The sequence below is a fragment of the Orcinus orca genome, chromosome 1 (assembly GCF_937001465.1).
Source record: "Orcinus orca chromosome 1, mOrcOrc1.1, whole genome shotgun sequence".
Classification (NCBI taxonomy): domain Eukaryota; kingdom Metazoa; phylum Chordata; class Mammalia; order Artiodactyla; family Delphinidae; genus Orcinus; species Orcinus orca.
Genome location: NC_064559.1, coordinates 166,944,560 through 166,965,670, shown reverse-complemented (window position 1 = coordinate 166,965,670; position 21,111 = coordinate 166,944,560). Strand labels below are relative to the sequence as shown.

The 21,111-nt window shown below is 47.0% G+C and overlaps 1 protein-coding gene across 2 annotated transcripts in view; it reads left to right on the top strand.

Annotated features, from left to right (window-relative positions):
- The window catches only part of TTC4 (tetratricopeptide repeat domain 4), a 39,050-nt gene extending 23,713 nt beyond the window's left edge, over positions 1-15,337 (top strand). For both annotated transcript variants that reach the window (XM_033435429.2, XM_004273807.4), the window contains exons 6-10: positions 288-374; positions 2,114-2,331; positions 2,908-2,989; positions 12,005-12,087; positions 14,150-15,337. In XM_033435429.2, the coding sequence (XP_033291320.1) occupies positions 288-374; positions 2,114-2,331; positions 2,908-2,989; positions 12,005-12,087; positions 14,150-14,252 (573 nt within the window). In that variant the 3' untranslated portion in view covers positions 14,253-15,337. The remainder of the gene's footprint in view (positions 1-287; positions 375-2,113; positions 2,332-2,907; positions 2,990-12,004; positions 12,088-14,149) is intronic.
- The last annotated feature ends 5,774 nt before the right edge of the window (positions 15,338-21,111 follow it).

Here is a 21,111-nt window from a genome sequence, read left to right as displayed (position 1 = left end):
ATAGCACTCAGTTCATACCACCAGGCTGACACGTAGACCTTTTTACATGTCTGTCCCCCTCTGGACTATGAGCTCCTTGGGTAGATTTTAACATTTTTGCTGCCACTGGTCCTGGCATCCAGATATGTGCTCCTTAAATGTTTATTGAACTGAATCCAGCCACTGGTATCCCTTGATATACAGGAGCCTGGGTTGAATAGAGACCAGAGATAGCTATTTAGGATCAGGCTGGGGTAACAAGTGGAGGCAAGTTCTCTAGAGCTGATGTATCTGAATTTCATTTTCAGCGAACTGAACAGAGGGATATAAGGAAAGCAAAGCTGAAAGAAAAGAAGGAGCAGAATCAGAATGAGGCTTTACTCCAGGCCATCATGGTGAGTTCTCAAACTTTAGGCCCTTCTGGTCTTGTGAAATCCACTAATCCTGAAGCCTGTTGGGAACGTTTCTGGGAATGCTTCACCTGAATTAGTTGTACATTTTCTTTCTGCTTTTGGTGAAGCAGTGTGACAAGTCAGACCTTCTGAGTTCAGTCAGCTCTCTCACTTGCATGCATGTATTGGTTTCAGGTAACATATACTGAATTTAGTAGCTTTCGGTTAAGCATTTTCTAATCTTCACAGTAGCCTTCTGGGGTAGGTCTTCTTGCTCCTGTTTTTGCTAGATGAGCACATAGTCTCAGGGATATGAAGAAACCTCACACAGCCGATATGTGTCAGAGCCAGGTCCTTGCTCTCAGCCCCTGTGTTATACTGCATCCTGAGAAAGTGAACTTTTAGGATGTAGCTCTTCTAACTATAACAACAACACAAAATTCTATCTCCCCTTCCCTCTCTTTACTGCATTTTAAATGAATGTCGTCTGATCCAAATCTTGCTTTCACAAGTCACTTTGAGCCTCGGCTGCTCAGGGGAGGTAATACTGGCTATGAGATTGCGGGGTAGGTTCTTGGTTAGGTTCTTGGTTTCATTCTTTGCTGAGTTAAATTATGTGCCTATTTAAATTACTTGTTGACTTTGAGAACGTCACAGTTCTAAGACGCACTCCACTAGTTCCTCCGCACAACAAAGAATCTGTTAACACATTAACAGATTAAACAGAAGGGAATACTCCAGAGGGATTTGGTCATTTTCTAAACTGTAGAATATTGGAATGCCCAGACATTTGCATACAGACCTATTTTGGTTCTCTCCTTTAACCGTGCATCTCAAACTTCAGTGTACTTAAGAATTAATCTCAAGAGTAATATAAACAAAGCCGTATATACTACACTTTAGTGGCTTAAAGCAGAGGTCAGCAAGCTGCAGCCAGTGGCTTACAGCCCTGCCTGTTTGTGTATGTCTTAGCAATGGCTGTTTTCACACTACAGTGGCAGGGTTGAGTAATATCAACAGAGACCATTTGGCCCGCAAAACCTAAAATATTTCTTATCCGACCCTTTAAGGGAAAGTTTGCCAACCCCTGATTTCGGAGATACCATCAAGGTAATTTTGATTACATATCATTTTCCTCTAGTGTGTTAGCCTTAGGAGCCTCCACACAACATACGTAAGAGGTGACTCTACTATTCAGACCTTTGATTTATCCTTGTTTCTATGAGACAATCAAGATTAAGTCAATGTATGCATTATTTTTATTATCCCATGTCCTAGCTAAATGGAAACGTTTGCCATGTTTGTACATGCCTCTCTCTGCATCTTTTCTGTACCTTTGCACATGCTGTTCCTTGGCTGTTACTTGGGGTAGAATGTCCTTCCCACTCCCCTGCCCCCCAACTTTTCTGCTTTTCAAAGTCATTGTTCAAGGCCTAGCATCCCCCAGTCCCCTCCAGACCCCAGGCTGAATTAATTATTCACGGTCTGCAGTTCCACAGCTTTACTTCTTACCTTATGTTGTACTTATTACCATGTCTAGCTCATGTCTAGCATGCTAGACAGAGTCTAGCATGTGGTAGATGCCCAGTAAAGGTGAGTTAAACAAGTCTCAGGGATAATAAAGACGAATCATGTGTAGAGCTGGCTCTCAGGGAGCTCACAGTGTTATGGTTTCCTTGTTTTAGTGAAATGAGTGTGCATCCTTCCACACATAAGGTGTGTGTTTTCTTTTTTTAACCCAGGCTAGGAACATCAGGCTAGTGTCTGAAGCTGCTGGAGAGGATGAAGATTCAGCCTCAGAAGGTCTCGGTGAGCTCATCCTGAACGGGCTCACTTCTGAGAACCTCTACGGAGCCAGGCTGAGTGTAGATGATGGGGGAAGACTGAGCTGGCCTGTGCTCTTTCTGTACCCAGAGTATGCCCAGTCAGACTTCATCTCTGCTTTTCACGAGGACTCCAGGTACTTCCTTCCCCAAGAGCCCTTTGCTATGCTTGCGTGCTCTTCCCTGCTGTCTCCGCAGAATGGACAGGTGGATTTTTAGTTGTGGAGGAAAGAGAATAGTTTTAGAGGGTTTTACACAGTCTGGTTGGTATAACCTCTCTATTCCATAGCTGATTTCTCCTTTTACTAAGTAGCTTTGCAGTGACAGACCACAGTACAGTGTTTGTCAAGCGCTGGTACTTGTCTCGTGAGAGATGAAATCATTGGAGGTAGTACCTGCATAGAACTGAAGGGTATATTTATTAGAAAACGTATGTCTGGCGATTTTAACATGTGATTTCATAGGGTTAATGCTTAGAATGTGGCTGAATATAAGAATATTGTTAATCCTGAGTCAGTTTAAAGAGAATTACTATGTCATGATAGGACAAGTGATACACACATTTTGGGCACTGCTGTCAAAATGGATTAAGCCTGCATTTCATGATTTATATACATTCTTGATATCTCTGTGAATTGGTGTCCAGGGCATGGGATGTAGGAAAACATATTATGAGTTATTGATACCCAGAAATACATGTTATATCTCCTTAGATTTATTGATCATCTAATGGTGATGTTTGGTGAAACGCCCTCTTGGGATTTAGAGCAAAAATACTGCCCTGATAATTTAGAGGTAAGAGAAGTTTTATTTTGTTCCTCTATGGGAATTGGGGTGGGGAGGAACAGGGAGTGCAGTGAGGTTTCACTGCCTTTTTAAAAAAAAATCGTGGTAAAATATAAAAAACATAAAATTTATCATTTTAACCATTTTAAGTGCACAGTTCAATAGTGTTAAGTACATTCACATTGTTTTACAACCATCACCACCATCTGTCTCCGTTTTCATCATCTTAAACTGAAACTCCATGCCCATTAATCAATAACTCCCTATTTTCCCTTCCCCTCAGCCCATAGCATCTACCCTGCTACTCTCTGTCTCTGAATTTCTCTCTCATATAAGTGGAATCAGACAGTATTTATCCTTTTGTATCTGGCTTATTTCACTTGGTGTAATGTCTTTAAGATTCATCATGTTGAGCATGGGTCAGAATCTTATTCTTTTTCAAGGCTGAATAACATTCCATTGTTGCAACTTAAAAAAAAAATAATCACAACTTTACAGAACAAAGAATTTATCTTCTAACTGTTTGAGAGTAAGATGCCAACTGATGCCCCATCACTCCTGAATACTTAAGTGTCTATTTCCTGCAAAAAGGACATTTTCTTTCATGATTCCAGTCAATCATCAAAATCAGGAAATTATCTTTAACACACTCTTACCAGCTAATCCTCAGACTCCATCAGTTTTCACAAATTTTCCCCCAGTAATGTTGTTGTTTTTTTTTTGGCACACACTACTAATTTTTAAAAAAATTTCTTTTAATTGAAGTATAGTTGATTTACTGTATTGTGTTAGTTTCAGGTGTACAGCAGTGATTCAATTATATTTTTTCAGATTATTTTCCATTATAGGTTATTTTAAGATATTGAATATAGTTCCATGTGCTGTACAGTAAATCTTTGTTGCTTATCTATTTTATGTATAGTAGTTTGTATCTGTTAATCCCATACTCCGAATTTATCCTCCCCACCCCCCACTTTGGTAACCATAAGACTGTTTTCTGTGCCTGTGAGTCTCTTTCTATTTTGTATGTAGATTTATTTGTATTAATTTTAGATACACATAATGATATCATATACTATTTGCCTTTGTCTGACTTACTTCATTAAGTATAATATTCTCTAGGTCCATCCATGTTACTGCAAAAGGCAATATTTTATTCTTTTTAATGGCTGAGTAATACTCCATTGTGTATATATACCACATCTTCTTAAGCCAGTCATCTGTTAATGGGCACTTGGGTTGTTTCCAATCTTGGCTATTATAAATAGTGCTGCTGTGAACATTGGTGTGCATGTATCTTTTCGAGTTAGAGTTTTCTCTGAACATATGCCCAGGAGTGGGATTGTTGCATCATATGGTAACTCTATTTTTAGTTTTTTAAGGAACCTCCATACTGTTTTCCATAGTGGCTGCACCAATTTACATTCCCACCAACAGTGTAGGAGGGTTCCCTTTTCTCCACACCCTTTCCAGCATTTATTATTTGTAGACTTTTTTTTTTTTGCGGTACACGGGCCTCGCACTGTTGTGGCATCTCCCGTTGCGGAGCACAGGCTCCGGACGCGCAGGGTCAGCGGCCATGGATCACGGGCCCAGCCACTCCGCAGCATGTGGGATCTTCCTGGACCGGGGCACGAACCCGCGTCCCCTGCATCGGCAGGCGGACTCTCAACCACTGCGCCACCAGGGAAGCCCTATTTGTAGACTTTTTAGTGATGGCCATTCTGACTGAGGTGTGGTGATACCTCATTGTGGTTTTTGATTTGCATTTCTTTAATACTTAACGATGTTGAGCATCTTTTCATGTCCCTGTTGGCCATCTGTATGTCTTCTTTGGAGAAATGTCTATTTGGGTCTTCTGCCTGTTTTTGACTGGGTTTGATACTGAGTTGTATGAGCTGTTTGTATGTTTTGGATATTAACCCCTTGTCAGTTGCATCACTTGCAGATATTTTCTCCCATTCTATAGGTTGTCTTTTCATTTTGTTGATGGTTTCCTTTGCTGTGAAAAAGCTTTTAAGTTTGATTAGGTCCCATTTGTTTATTTTCGGTTTTATATTTTGGCCTTGGGAGACTTAAGAAAATATTGCTACGATTTGTGTCAGATAACGTTTTGCCTGTGTTCTCTTCTAGGAGTTTTATGGTGTCATGTTTTATATTTAGATCTGAAAACCATTTTGGGTTTATTTTTGTATATGATGTGAGGGAATGTTCTAATTTCATTGGTTTACATGTAGCTGTCCAGCTTTCCTCGACACTATTTGCTGAAGAAACTGTCTTCTCCATTGTATATTCTTGCATCCTTTGTCGTAGATTAATTGACTGTAGGTGTGTGGGTTTATTTCTGAACTCTCTGTTCTGTTCCATTAAGCTCTATGTCTGTTTTTGTGCCAGTACAATGCTGTTTTTATTTATTTATTTATTTATTTTGCGGTACGCGGGCCTCTCACTGTTGTGGCCTCTCCCGTTGCGGAGCACAGGCTCCGGACGCGCAGGCTCAGCGGCCATGGCTCACGGGCCCAGCCGCTCCGCGGCATGTGGGATCCTCCCGGACCCGGGGCACGAACCCGTGTCCTCTGCATCGGCAGGCGGACTCTCAACCACTGCGCCACCAGGGAAGCCCACAATGCTGTTTTTTGTGTTGTTTTGTTTATTTTTGGCTGTGTTGGGTCTTCATTGCTGCGCACAGGCATTCTCTAGCTGTGTTGAGCGGGGGCTACTCTTCCTTGCAGTGCGTGGGCTTCTCATTGCAGTGGCTTCTCTTGTTGCGGAGCATGGGCTGTAGGTGCACAGCCTTCAGTAGTTGTGGCACACGGGCTCAGTAGTTGTGGCTCACAGGCTCTAGAGCACAGGCTCAGTAGTCGTGGTGCACGGGCTTAGTTGCTCTGCGGCATGTGGGATCTTCCCGGACCAGGGCTTGAACCCTTGTTCCCTGCATTGGCAGGCAGATTCTTTTTTTTTTTTTAATTTTTAAAATTTTTTATTTATTTATTTTTGACTGCGTTGGGTCTTTGTTGCTGCACGTGGGGTTTCTCTAGTTGTGGCGAGCAAGGCTATTCTTTGTTGCAGTGCATGGGCTTCTCATTGCAGTGGCTTCTCTTGTTGCAGAGATCAGGCTCTAGGCATGCAGGCTTCAGTAGTTGTGGCACGCAGGCTCAGTAGTTGTGGCACATGGGCTTAGTTGCTCCATGGCATGTGGGATCTTCCTGGACCAGGGCTCGAACCCGTGTCCCTTGCATTGGCAGGTGGATTCTTAACCTCTGTGCCACCAGGGAAGTCCCAAACAGGCAGATTCTTAACCACTGCACCACCAGGGAAGTCCAGCATGCTGTTTTGATTACTGTAGCTCTGTGGCATAGACTGAAATCTGGAAGGGTTACTCCTCCAGCTTTCTTCTTTTTCCTCAGAATTGCTTTGGCAATTCTTAGTCTTTTGTGATTCCATATAAATTTTAGGATTATTCTGGTTCTGTGAAAAATGTCATGGGTACTTTTTTTTAGCACTTTATATATATATATATGTGTGTGTGTGTGTGTGTGTGTGTGTGTGTGTGTGTGTGTGTGTGTGTGTATATATATATATATATATATATATTTGGTTGCACCAGGTCTTAGTTGCAGCAGGCAGGCTCCTTAGTTGTGGCTCACTGGCTCCTTAGTTGCGGCTTGTGGGCTTCTTAGTTGTGGCACGTGAACTGTTAGTTGCACTATGCATGTGGGATCTAGTTCCCTGACCAGGGTTTGAACCTGGGCTGCCTGCATTGAGAGCACAGAGTCTTAACCACTGAGCCACCAGGGAAGTCCCAGTCATAGGTATTTTGATAGGGATTGCATTAAATGAGTAGATTGCTTATGGTAGCATGGACATTTTAACAATATTCTTTCAATCCAAGAGCGTGGAATATATTTCCGTTTCTTTGAATCTTCAATTTCCTTTATCAGTGTTTTATAGTTTTCAGCATATTGGTCTTTCACCTCCTTGCTTATGTTTATTCCTAGGTGTTTTATTTTATTTTTTGATGTGATTTTAAATGGGATTTTTTTAACTTATATTTCATTGTTAGTGTAAAGAAATGCAACAGATTTTTGTATATTAATCTCGTATCCTGCTACATTGCTGAATTCATTTATTCTAATAGTTTTTGTGTGGAGACTTTAGGGTTCTCTATATAGAGTATCATGTCATTTCCAAATAGTGACAGTTTTACCTCTTCCCTTCCAATTTGGATACCTTTTCTTTCTTTTTCTTATCTGATTGCTGTGGCTAAGACTTCCAATACTATGTTGAATAGAAGTGGTGAGAGTGGGCATCCTTGTCTTATTCCAAAATTTAGTGGGAAGGCTTTCAGCTTTTCACCATTGAGTATTACATTGGCTGTGAGTTTGTCATAAATGGCTTTTATCACGTTGAGATATGTTCCCTCTGTACCTACTTTGGTGAGTAGGTATAGAGGGAACATTATCATGAATGGATGTTGAATTTTGTTAAATGCTTTTCTGGTGTCTCTTGAGATGATCACATGGTTTTTGTCTTCCTTTTGTTAGTGTGGTGTATCACATTGATTTGCGTACGTTGAACCATCCTTGTGGCCCTGGAATGAATCCAACTTGATCATGGTGTATGATCCTTTTTATGTGTTGTTGGATTTGGTTTGCTAATATTTTGTAGAGGATTTTTGCATCTGTATTCATCAAAGATACTGGACTGTAATTTTCTTGTAGTCTTTGTCTGGTTTTGGTATCATGGTGATGGTGGCTTCATAGAATGAATTTGGGAGTTTTCCCTCCTCTTCAAGTTTTTGAAATAGTTTGAGAAGGATAGGTGTAAGTTCTTTGTTTGTTTGGTAGAATTTGCTAATGAAGCTGTCTGGTCCTAGACTTGTGTTTGCAGAGAGATTTTTTAATTAACATTCTATTTCATTTCTAGTGATTGGTCTGTTCAAATTATGTTTCTTCTTGACTCAGTTTTGGCAGGCTGTATGTTTCTAGGAACTTGTTCATTTCATCTAGCTTGTCCGATTTGTTGGCATATAACTGTTCATAGTAAACTCTTATGATTTTTTTGTATTTCTGTGGTATCAGTTGTTATTTCTCCTCTTTCATTTCTCATTTTGTTTAATTAGGTCCTTTCTTTTCTTGTTGAGCCTGGCTAGAAGTATGCTGATTTTGTTTATCTTTTCAAAAGCCAGCTCTTGCTTTTATTGCTCTTTTCTATTGTTTTTTTTTTTTTTACGGTACGCGGGCCTCTCACTGTTGTGGCCTCTCCTGTTGCGGAGCACAGGCTCCAGACGCGCAGGCTCAGCAGCCATGGCTCACGGCCCAGCCGCTCCGCAGCATGTGGGATCCTCCCGGACTGGGGCACGAACCCGTGTCCCTGCATCGGCAGGTGGACTCTCAAACCACTGCGCCACCAGGGAAGCCCCTCCTTTAGCATTTTTATTACTTCCTTTTTGAACTTGGGGTCTTATAGACTGGTGAGGTCTGTTTCATTATTTGTTCTTTCAGGGGATTTCTCCTGTTCTTTTAATTGGGAGTGGTTCCTCTGGTTTTTCATTTTACTTAACTTTCACTGTTTCTATGAATTTAGGAAAACAGTTATCTGTTGTGGTCTTAAAAGGGCGTTTTTATGTAGGAGTGTCCCTGTGTAGACTGTGTGTCCAATATTTTTGGTGTGAGGGCTGGTTTTGGAATGGATGCCTGCCACGTCTTTCATCAGAGTGTGCTGGCTGTTATCCCCTTGATAGGGAGTGTGGTTGGTGTTGCGGTGTCCAGAGCCTGTGTTGGATGTGAGGTGGGGCCTCCTCTTTGCTCCATGGCCTGTCGGGGGCGGGGTCTGCTCCTCCGTTGTTGGAATAGAAGCCATGACGGTCAGGTTCAGGCTTTGTTGCCCTTGAGTGTGTGCCCTGCCCCAAAGGAGGTGGTTGCTGAAGCAGGTGAGGCCCGTGTACTCACAGAGGACTTGTGCACTACCTGTGTAAGCATCCATGATTCACTCAGAAGCAGCCCAAGGTCACGTCCCTTTCTCCATTTTGTTCGTCCCAGATCTAGTGCAAGGCTGTGGTGTGGAGTAGGCTGGAGTGGGGGTCAGGGCATTGTGGTTGCAGGAATTGAGGTGGCCGTGCTGCCACCTGGGACCTGGGGTTGCCTCTGTGGCAGAGCTCTCCCGGCACCTGGCCACTCCAGATCTGATGCTAAGGTGCAGTGTGGAGTGGGCAGAACTAGGGTGCTCCCACCGGGAAACCATCACTGCATACTCCCACCCAGGGCCTGCCTGACTGCCCAAGGTTCAGCGCCTAGCCACTGTGTGTTCTTGTGGCACTGCCCGGTGTGCGCACTGACAATGTCTGCTGCAGCTAGACTTGCTACTGCTGTTCGGATGCTGACATTGGGTTTTGCAGCTACCCCAAATCACATCTCAGGCCTTCCAGGCTGTCTCTGTAGCTAGATTGAGTCCTCTCCCAGGATCTGCCTACCTGAGATTCAGTGCTTAGCCGCTGTGTGTTCTTGTGGTGCCGCTTGGTGTGTGCACTGACGGTGTCTGCTTGGTTTGGCCCGCCACCCTGGTGCGTACACTGACAGTGGTCTCCATCGTTGTGCTCAGATCACACCCCAAGCACCCTGGTCTGTCTCTGCGCAGCTAGACCGAATCTTTGCCGTGATCTTACACCAGGCTGTGGTGTGGAGTGAGTGTGGCTGAGGCACTGGCCCCTTTGGATTGGGAAGTGCAGCGAGGCAGCAGCCTCAAGTGCAGGTCTCTCTCCACCCTGATTGTTAGCAAGCCAGCACACGCGCATTCCTCTCGAGTAGAGTCTAGGCTTCTCCAGCCCCTCTGTCTGTGTCAGCAGATTTCCCAGCAGTCAAGGGGGCTTCCCAGGGTGAGGATCCATCCATGTGGACCTTCTCTTCCTTACAGATCACTCCCAGGGGTGCCAGTCCCAACCTGATGCTTTTTTTTTCCTCTGTCCTATCTAATCACATGGAGATCTTTCTTGCAGCTTTGGTTGTATAGGAGATCTTCTGCCAGTTTCCAGTTAGTTTTCTGTGAGAATTGTTCCACATGTAGATGTATTTTTGATGTTTGTGGGGGGAGGTGAGCTCCACGTCCTCCTGTTCCACCATCTTGATCCCCCTCTGCCTATCCCCAGCGGTGTTCTTTATAGCAAAAGGAATCCCACATTGTATTGTATCTAGTGCTCATGTCCCTTTAGTCTCCTTCAGCCTATGGAAGACTTTCTCAGTCTTCCGTCAGCTTCCTTGATCTTACCACTGTTTTTTTTTTTTTTGCGGTACGCGGGCCTTTCACTGCTGTGGCCTCTCCCGTTGCGGAGCACAGACTCCGGACGCGCAGGCTCAGCGGCCACGGCTCACGGGCCCAGCCGCTCCGCGGCATGTGGGATCTTCCTGGACCAGGGCACAAACCCGTGTCCCCTGCATCGGCAGGTGGACTCTCAACCACTGCGCCACCAGAGAAGCCCGATGTTACCACTTTTGAAGATTACAAACCAGTTATTTTGTGGAAAGTCCATCAGTGTGTTTCCTTGTGACCATGACCTGGATTATGTATATTTGACTGGAACATCACAGAAGCAATGCTGTATTCTTGTTGCATCCCATCAGGTGCACATAATTTCAAATGTCCCGTTACTGATGGTGTTCACCTTAGTCCCCTGATTGAGGTAGGGGTTTGCCAATCTTCTCTGCTGTAAAGTTACTCTTTTCCCCTTTGTAATTAGTATTTTATAGGGAGGTACTTTGAAATGATACAGATATCTTATTCATCAAACCATCAACATAATCATTTATATCAGTGGGTTTATGGTTTCTTACTTTATTCATTGAGTTATAATCTATGACTGTGGTTATGTTATGCTCAGATTTGGTCAGTGGGAATGCCTTCAAATTTGCTTCTGTGTCCTTTTGACTTGTCTCCATTTTTAGAGCACTTCTTGCTTTCTGTCACAAGATGTTCAAGGCTCAAATTGTGCTTTCCTTGCCTTAGCTCTAGAATCAGCCATTTTTCCCAAGGAGGTCCTGGCTCTTTTTGGTGGAAAATGATATTTAGAAGTCAAGTAGTAGGTATATTCATGAGTACAGGGGTGAGGGGACGGAGGGTGCTCACTGCTCCAATGCTGTGTATGTGTGTGTATGAGCTCTCACTGGTATCTCCAGTTCTAATCCAACACTATCTCTTTCTATATTTTTAACAGTAACTTCTATTATTCTTAATATATTTATTTGTTTGATCAATCCCCCTGTATTTAATCCCCCTCCTGTCACCACCAGTGTCCCCTCTCCCTCGGGGAACCTTCCTCACCTCACTTGGATTCCTGACTCCCCCCCATCAGGCTGCTGCCTCAGCACAGTGCCCTCCTCATCCTACATGCACTCTGTCACCCCACGCTGCTTAACCACCTTGCATGAATCTCTTCCTCATCTTGCGTGGGTCCTCACTCCCCTCAGCAGGCCACCGCCTTCCATGAGTGGCTGCGCTTCTCACCCTGCTTAGCTGGCCAGTCCGCAATGAGGATACCTATCTCCACTGGCCGGTCTCTGATACCCCTCACCCCCCAGCATCCCTCCTATGCAGATGTCTTCCTCAACCTACTTGGGCTTTGACACCTGCACAGGGCTGTCCCTTGTGTGGACATCTCTCTTCCCCTGCTCTGGGCCACTAGTGCTTTCTTTTCCCACACCTAATGGCTGTTGCACAGAATTGTTAGGGAAGGGAAGGCTCATAGGCCTGGACTTTCAGTCTTGGCTCCTCTGTTTACTAGCTGGGTTTAGTCAGTAAGTTATTTCCCCTCTGTGAGCCTTGGTTCTGTCTTTGGAAAATGGAGCCAGTAATATCTTTCTTAGTGTCGTGGGAGAGGACTGAGTGCTTTATACTCCACGACTCTGTAAGGGAGGCATTCAGCTAATAACAGTTGCATGTCTTTAATGTTTCCCCAGACTTGGCCTCAACATGCCTAGTGCTGCTGAAGCCCTTTATTTGTATCTGAGTCCTGCTCCCCTGTTCATCCTGCAGGTCTACTTTGAGGATGACGACAGGTCAGAACTGTACCGGGTGCCTCCCAAGAGCACCCTGCTGCAGGTGCTGCAGCACCCCAGGTGAGTCACCTTCATGGGGCTGCGTAGACCAAGAAGGATGCTCAGGTACCATCCCAGGGATACAGCCAGGTTCTCGTTCCACCACTGAGTGTTTGCCTTGTACTCCTCTCCCTTCTGCCCTGGATACAAAACTGTGTGAGACAGTGACCACAGAGACTGTCCTGGACCATCGGCCAAACAGGTTGCAGTGTGATGACTCAACCCACTGCACTGCAGCCATGACGTCCTCAGGGAGAGGTCAGTGGGGCTGGTTGAGAAAGAAGAAGCTGCCTGGCTTTTGTACCAAAAACAGCTGGGATGGCCCTCCTATTCCTCATTGTGCCTGTGTCCCCTGATATCGTCACATGGAAAGAGCATTGGCTCTTGAAGTCAGACACCATCATTTAGTGGCTCTTTGGCTCTGAGCACGTACTGCCTCCCTGGGGCTGTTTCCTCATCTCTAAAATGGGAATAATAGCTGTTGCCTACATGTTTCTCAGGTATTTGAGAGTAGGAGTCACAGAGCTCTGATGGACTAAGGGGCAGTCTTGCTGTGAGAGGGCAGCTTTGTTAGTCGCAGCGGCAGCCGGCTGGATTTGGCAGTTGTCTCTTTCTTCAGCTTTGGGGTGTTCCTGGACTCTAAGGGATGCCCTCAGGAGCTTTGTAAGGTGACTCTTGGGCTACTTTTCCCTAAGCTTTGAGCGAAGGAAATGTCTTGCATCTACGCTAAAAGAGCTAGGGCAACGAGGGTGGTTGGGCGTGGTAGGAAATGCGGCTGGAGGACCAGGTTAGGGCCGTGCGCAGCAGCCCTGAATGCCCTAAGGAGCGCGAACTCTATCCTGATGGTGGTGTATGGAGCCCCAGTGGGTGTTCAGGTAAAATTTACCAAGGAATGTTCAGAGCTTGTGTACTCTTCGGTGGTGAAGCCTGAAGTAGAGGGTGGATTGGAGAGAAGTGTAGGAGGCACGCTGGGATGGGAGCTGGTGGTGTGCTGACTGACTCGGTGTGGGTGTCCAGCTGGCCCTGATGCTTCTGCTTCGGCCTGGCAGGCAGGCGGTGAAGGTTTCTCCAGATACGATCCGTGACTTCTCTTGGCATCACTTTTTTCTGGCCCTAAGTCTCCCTTCTAGTTTATAGACAGATTTTTAGCTGTTCATTTTCTCAGTTGTTAGATTACCCAGAATTCTTTAAAGGCCCAAGGTCTACTCTACCCCGTCTTCCAGAAAATGGGGGAGAAATCTAAACAGAAAGCAGACTGATTTGTGGAGGAAAACCAGTTTCATGCTTCTCAGAAAGTGTAAATGCATTGGAAATGATTATTTTTTAAATGACTAACATAGGCAGGAGGCTTAGCACGGGTGACTGGCAACTTCAGACCCTGAACTGGGTGCTGGGCCAAGCTACAGGCTCCTGTGTCCATACAACTCCATGGGGTGCTGCTAACACCCCTGGACCCGGGAGGCTAAGGCCTTGCCTAGCCTGCCCACTCCATTGCTTTATGCCCAACAGCTGCAAACGCTCTAGTGGCCCGCACCTCCTGGCTTTTGCTCCCCCATGCCCTGTCTCTACCCCTTTTTCAGTTAACGCAAGCTGAGACATGGCAGCTTCCCGGAAGCCTTTCCTGATTCCCCTTTCCCATAGAGGGAATCACGTCCCTTGGGCTAACACCATACCTCACAGATGCTTCTACAGTTGTGCCTTGCTGTCATTATTTATCTCCCTCCCCCCAGAGAGGGATGGTGAATTTTGTTTTTTGTTTAATGTGTGTTTTCAGCAAGGGGCCTGGCTTACCCTGGGCACTCACTGTTGAATGAAGGACTGAAAGCGTGTTCTTGTTTTATTTCACGTTTAGCCATAGACATACATGATGCTATAGGACTTGCCCACGGGTTCTCGCTAGGTTCTAAGGGAGAGAGGGTCATGCTAATTTGCAGACTTATAAACAACCAAACAAGTAAATATGCTGAACTTGCATTTTAATGTTGACTCATATCTAAAGGTTCACCTTGACTTGTTGGGAAGGTCCATGGATGATTAAGATTGCAATTCAATTAACCCCTCTCTTTTATTGTGTTCACTGCAGGTACTTTGTAAAAGCCCTGACACCAGCATTTTTGGTCTGTGTAGGATCCTCTGCTTTTTGCAGGAATTATCTCCGGGGGAGAAAGGTGCGCCAGGTAAAGTGACCGGGCCGTGCTGTGAGAGCCAGGCCCCCTGGACCTCCTCCCCCGTCCTGCTCCTCAGCCTGGGGTCTAGCACACTTGAATCAGCAGGACCTACTCCTAGAATCCAGCGGTTTATTTCTGTCACCCTGGGGACAGGCCTTCCCTGCATTGTGGTTGGGAAGGAGCTGCCGACTTCCTGAACTGCAGCCTCTCTGGTCAGAGTGCTGAGCTCCAGCTGGTCTTCACTCATCTCTCTTGGTACAAAACTCCGTGCCTTGGTCATGACATCCTTGGACTCACTGTGAGCTGTGTTACCCACCAGCCTCCATCTCTGACCTGAGGAACTCACTGGTCTGTGGACGCTGACTCACAATCCAGTGACGTGGTTCTGAACCTTTGTGGAGTCAGAGGCCTTAGAGAAGCTGTGGCTCACACTGCAGACATACACAAACCATGCGTGTAATTGTAAGGTATCAGAGGTGAGAGACTCAGGCCTCCCGTGACTTCACGAGCACAGACGGCTGCTCTGCGGGGATGCTGTAGATCCCTTGGGGTGAGATGGGGCCAGGAAAGCCAGGTCCTGTTTCTGTATCTATAAAGACCTACAAACTGGGGTCCTCCAGAACCCCTAAAATGTTTGTCACTTTTCCTGATCTTTGCAGTATGGAGAACTGTGACATACTTGGACAGTATGTCACAGTTTTTACATTTCAGAATTTTATGCCTTTTAAACTGGGAAATCTTTTTGTATGTTGAGTCACTGTCATACGTTGTGTTTTTGTCTGCAGCTTTTTGCTTCCTCCTTCCTAGAGGATTTTATATACCCTTACCTTGCGTTGCCCACCCCGTCCCCCAGCGAAGAGTGTACTTCCCTGCTCCTGATGCAAAGGGATGTGAGTGGACATGTCCAGACCGAGCTTACAGAGCATCACGTGGTAGGCTTTTGCTCTTTTCCCTCTGCCGTGGGAACATATTTCCCAGAGAGGGGCTGTTCCTTTAGCCTGGGTGTCAGATGCTAAGACACATGGAGCAGAGCTGAAGCAGCTGGCCTGCAGCCATTGACTGTAACATGAATGAGAAATAAATGTTTGTTGTAGTAATAAGCACTGAGATTTGGGGGTTGTTTGTTACTATAGCAAAGCTAACTAATACATCATTAAACTGAAACCAGCTGCTGTACTTAAGATCGACTAATTTGGGGTTTTGTGCTGTGCCTGCCTTTGTCTTTGAAGCGCATTTTGCTGTGGAATATTTACAAAGGACCAGGCAGCTTTCTTCCAGGTGCAGGTCCCTGCCTATGGCTTGTGGCCAGAGAGCCGAAGTCCAGCCTCTATCCTAAGCCTGGCTTAGGCCACACTGAGGCCATCCTCTCTCACTTTCCAGCAGGACCCCATGCTTTGTGTAAGAGGCTAACATTCAGCCAGCAGCACCCCCAGCAGGCACTGCAGGGCTCCCTGCAGGAGCCACCACACTCTCATGGGGCAGAGCAGGTTCCAGGGTGCCGCCTTACTCACCCGTGACGCAGACTGGTTACCGTGCCCCCTTCTGGACACTGAGGCTGGGGTGAGATGCCAGATGAGAGCAAATTGTACGGTCACAAGTATACGCACCTTGAGAACGATCCCTATGTGACCATCATCCCCGTCACCCAGCCCTTTCGTAAGACTCCCGGCAGTCAAGTCCTCAGTCGTTTCTGCTCCACCTTCTCTTCAGCCCCTGCCCCAGCTCCGGCTGGGGTGGGACACAGGCAGAAAGGGGAGAAAAGGGACTTAGGATGGCGAGCTGTGAGACCAGAGGTAGGATCCTGGTGCTGCTGACTTGCTGTGACTGTGAGTGAGGGACGGCCACGTGGAGAATGGTCCCTGTTCCCCCCTCACAGGCATGTCTGAGGCCCTGCTGTGCAGATACCATGTGCAAAGTGCTCAGTGCAGTGCCTGGCACATAATTACTAATAACCAACTCTTAACTCAGTGAAACTATATGCAGGGGCCCATCCATGCACACCTGTAGCACTTAGACCAGTGATTCTCAACCAGAGGCAGCTTTGCATCCTGGGGGGACATTTGCCAATATCTAGAGACATTTTTGGTTGTCACAACTTGGTGGAATGCTAGTGGGTGGAGGCCAGGGACGCTGCTAAACATCCTACAGTGCACAGGACAGCCCTCACAGCAAAGATATCTGGCCCAAATTGTCACTAGTGCTTAATTAGAGAAAGGCTGCACTAAACCTTCCAGAAGGTAAGCTCTCAGTGGGCAGGGGCCAGATGAGGGGCTGGTCTGACTGCCCAGGCCTGACACACAGTGGGAACTCAGTGAGTGTGTGCTGATGAGTGGATGGAAGAATGAAGGAACTAATGAATGAAAAGAAATTAGCCAGAGTCCTGTCCCAAGGCCCCACTTGCATACACACAAGCACTAGTAAAGGCATTCCCAAGCTCACACCCAATGTGGCCACCTTACACCTCTTCCAGGAAGGCTCCTGGCCTCCCAGTCCATGGCTGTGCCTCCTCTGACTTCTGCCATCCTCTAAGGGTCGCCAGGCGAGTGAACCCAGTTCGGACTTAGGAGTGACCTGCAGAAGTTAGCATGAGAACCTGGCTGGTGTGAGGAGCAGGGGGCCCCGTGAGCCCCACCTGCCTGGCGTGTGTGCCCACACCCGCTTCCAGAGCACAAGGCCTCACCCAGCCTTGCCCCACTGCAGTGGCTATGATGGTGGGCAGCGCAGCCCAGCTGAGCACAGCCAGGAGTGTGGGGGAAGGGCCCTAGGCACTCCCCTTCCTCAGCGGCAGAGCCTGCGGGGTTGGGGGACAGGTGGCCCTCATGTGAAGCGGATGCGTGCAGTGGGACCTGTGGGCCTGGCCTTCACCTGCTGCCTCCCTGGCCACCTGCCTATGCCTGGGATTCCAGCAGAGCCTAATCAGAGCTCCCCACAAGTTCTTAACCCCTCGCACCTCATTTTACAGATGAGGAAACTTAGGCCCAGAGGAGGGACAAGGAACCAGCATCCTTGGCGTCCCCAACTTGAGGCAGAGCCTTTCCCACCATCCCAGGGTCCCTCCTTCCCACAAGACTAGAGTGTGGCCCTTCCCAGGGCCAGGGGTCAGGGATGGAGGTGAGACCCCCCCACACCCTGTCTGGTTACCTCTGTGGAATTAGGGTGGCAGCTGGAGAACTGGGTGGAGGAACAAAGCCCTCTTAAGCCAACCCCTGATGAAACACACTGCTGGCAGTTGCACAAGGGCAGGCAGAGAGATGATGGCCATCAATACGGAGTGCAAGCACTGTGCAAACCAGGTACCTGAATTCTCTCATCCTAACAGCCATGCTCTCAGGTCTGTGATCCCAATTTCATGAATAAGGAGATGGGGGCACGCAGTCTCACCAGTGAGTGTCAGAGCCAGGATCTGAACCCCAGCATCTCACTCCAGAGCCCACCTGCCTCCTTGGCCATGTTCCTTTCATTCCATTTGCTTTACAAACATTTAATGGGCACCAGCCAAGGGCAGGGCATCAGACAGCCTCTGCCTTCAGGGCTGTCTCAACCCTGGGCTGAGAACTGCTCCAGTGAAGAGAAATGCAGCCACTACAAGCAAGTCTGTTCACGCCCCTGCTCCCTGTTCCCCCATCAACACTCCTGGTGTGGCATTCAAGGCCCTTCAGGGTCTGGCCCTTTACCTCTGCAGCTCCCTCTGTCTCCAGCCTCCTTAGCCCAGCCATCCTGGCCTCGGTTCAGCTATAGGGCAGGAGGGTGCACTGGCTAGAGTATCAGCTCTGGAACCACACTGCCTGCCTTCTAATTCCAGCCCCATGACCCACTAGCTGAGTGGCCTCAGGTACCGGTCCTCAGTTTCCTCATCTGCAAGATGAGGATAACAGCATCTACCTCATGCAGATGCTGTGAGAATTAAATGAATTAATCTGTGTGTAGCACATGGAACACAGCTTGCCTCATACCAAGTATTTGTTTAATCTATGGAACTTAAATTTTTATCCTCCAATCTTGCCATGCTCTTAGCTTTGGACTTTGCACATTGTTTCCTTTGTCTGGAAGACTCTTTCTTCCACTTCTTCCCCTCCCTCCATTCCCACTGTTCCCCCCTTTACTATTTAACACCTAGTCTTCCATTAGGCCCAGGTGCCTCTTCCAGGAAGCCCTCCTGGCTTATCACATGTCCCATGATACCTGCACCATCCCTACACTTACACTACACAGTAATTGTCTGATTACTGGATGGTTGCTCCCACTTCTCTGGAAACTGAGTCAAGGACCCTGAACTGTGCGTGTACTCCCAGGACCTAGCACAGCACCTGCTCAGCACACAGCAGGTGCACAACAAATAATTACTGACTGATGACACAGGCAGGAGTGATGAATTCTGAACAGATGGAGTGTGGGGAGCCACCACACATGACGGATGTGGGCCGTTCAGTTGAAGAAGGGATTGGTGGGGTTGGGAGAGGTGGGAGGGTCTTCAAGCAAAGGCAAGGAGCCTTGAAAGGACATATTCCAGGGGTAGCGTGTGGGCTGGCTGGGCTTGGTGGTAACGGCTGCCATCTATTGGGCACTTAGGATATGCCAGACAGCGTCCTAGAGTGCTTCACGTGGATGGGCTCAATCCTAGCAACACCTATGGGAGGCCAGGAGCTCAGCAACATTTTGCTGAGAAGAAAAGTGGCACAGAGAGGAGAAGCAGCTTACAGAGCCAGCTAGTGAAGAGTGGGCCAGAACTTGAATTCAGGACTCCCCTAAGCCCCTCAGGAGATACTAACAGTAGCAAGACTGGGCCTCTGCCTCCAGGAGTTGGCAACAAACCCAGAGGCCCTTGCCTGCTCACTCCAAGGTCATGGTAAAGTCTTGGTGCTCACTGTGACGTGCAACGTCCCCGACGTGTCTACCTGCATAGAAGAATCCAGCCTGCAGAAACCCCTGCCAGCACCCAACATCCTGCCCATGGCATTTCCGTCAGACCACGCGCTTTCTGGGTGAGCTGGGCAACAGGTTCTCTCCTTGTACTTACCGGGGTGTCCTCACCGGTAAGTGCCTCCACCTTGCTCCCCCGGCCCTACACGGTTTTAACCACAAGCTTATGAGCAGCCTTGAGAGCTGCTGGCTTAATAGGAGTGGACACCACCCCTGCACGGAGGAGGGGCCTGAACGTGGGAGCCTAAAATTGCCACCCCATTGTGGTGGCCCACGTGCACTGCCCACCCACCTACTGAGCACAGAGGACTAACTGACTTCCATAAGGGCAACTGCCACTTCCCAAGCACCTGCTGTGAGGAGGCACTGCTGTCCTCGTTCTACCTATGAGGAAGCACAGGGGTATAAGTATCTTGCACGAGGTCACATAGCTACTAAATGGCCCAGGCAGTCTGACACCAGAGTCTCTAGTCTGGGTCACTACGATGTAAGTCATTATTTTAAATTAAGTGAAGTACCTTGACTTCTTTCCCCAAAGTTCACAGTAACATCATAAAAATCTTTATTTTCCCATTTTCCACATTATAGAAAACTTTTAAAAAAATCCTCTTCCTAACCCTAAAACAAAGCCGTGTGTGCCCTTGATGCGTAACAATTCTAAAATGCATTCTGGCGTCTAGGTGTAGAAATGGACAGTGGGAACTCTGTGAAGAGGCCTGGCACTCAAGTAGTTAAGGAAATGACAATTTCGAGATTTCTGCAAAGCTCCTTTATTGATAGCCCAGCAGGTGTTTCTTCCATTAAAACACTGAATATTAATGGAGCGCTTGATTTACATTCTAAACTTGATTTACACGACGGTTTTGTTATGCACCAGCCTTTGTCCTCAAGTATTATTTCTGCTAAACATTTCTCAGCCAGTTGCTTCTCCATCTCCCCAAGGAATGAGCAATGATAATACAGCCTGTACCTGTTATTTTGCCAGCAACCCCATTTCATCAATTTATGGCAAGAGGTAACATTGGCAAGTTCAGAAAGGACAGAAGAAGGTAACATGGTTTGAAAATGTCTGTCTTTCCTCTAAGGAGATGGAACCATTCTGCAGGCGTTACTTAATTCTTGCTCGTGGCACCCCCCAGGAAGGTTGTGAAGCAACATATCAAAAAAACAAAACCCAGGTCTCGAGATAATGTTAACAGCAGAACCTGAGCTCCCAATGGGGGTATTTCCTAAGTCATCCCATGTAAGGGAAGTTTACTGAGAGCACACTAAGGGTTAAGCTTTTCATATGTCAGCTCAGCCAACCCTTAGACAACCCAGGGAGGTAGGTACCATTATCATGAGCGCATCTTACAGATGAAGAATCTAAGATACACAGATGCACAAAGGACAAGTTATTTGTCTAAGATAACATCCCTGCTAAGTGGTGGATTTAGGACTGTCTGTTCAAGGTTCTGATCTTTCCACCAAATTATACTGCCCCTGGCTACAGGACACTGGCTAAGTAATCAGGAGACCTGGGTTTCAGTTCAGCTTGACCTTGAGCAAATCACTGTGCTCCTTGTACATGTCTCCCTTGGAAAACAGAGCATGGGTACCTGTTTCAAACCTACAGCACTTCTGTAGCTCAAAGGCTGACTCAGCCAGACATCACTCCCTGCAACAAGATGGACCCAAGGTAGCCTAACTTAGGAGACGTAGCACCTGGCCTGCAATCAGGCGGTTTGCCAGTAAGATGGGTTGTGGCAAGTTAATTCCCACTGCAGGCCTGTCTCCCATCTGTGAAACAAGGGCTGGACAGGCACACTCCAAGTTCTCCCATTCTAAAGGTCCATGATTCTACATCATCCTCAAATCGTTCTGTGTCATACACATTTATGAGCGTTTTAAATTAATTGGTTCTCTATTCCCTGAGTCTGATTTTTTTTAATAAGGAGGCAAATGCGTATTTATTTAT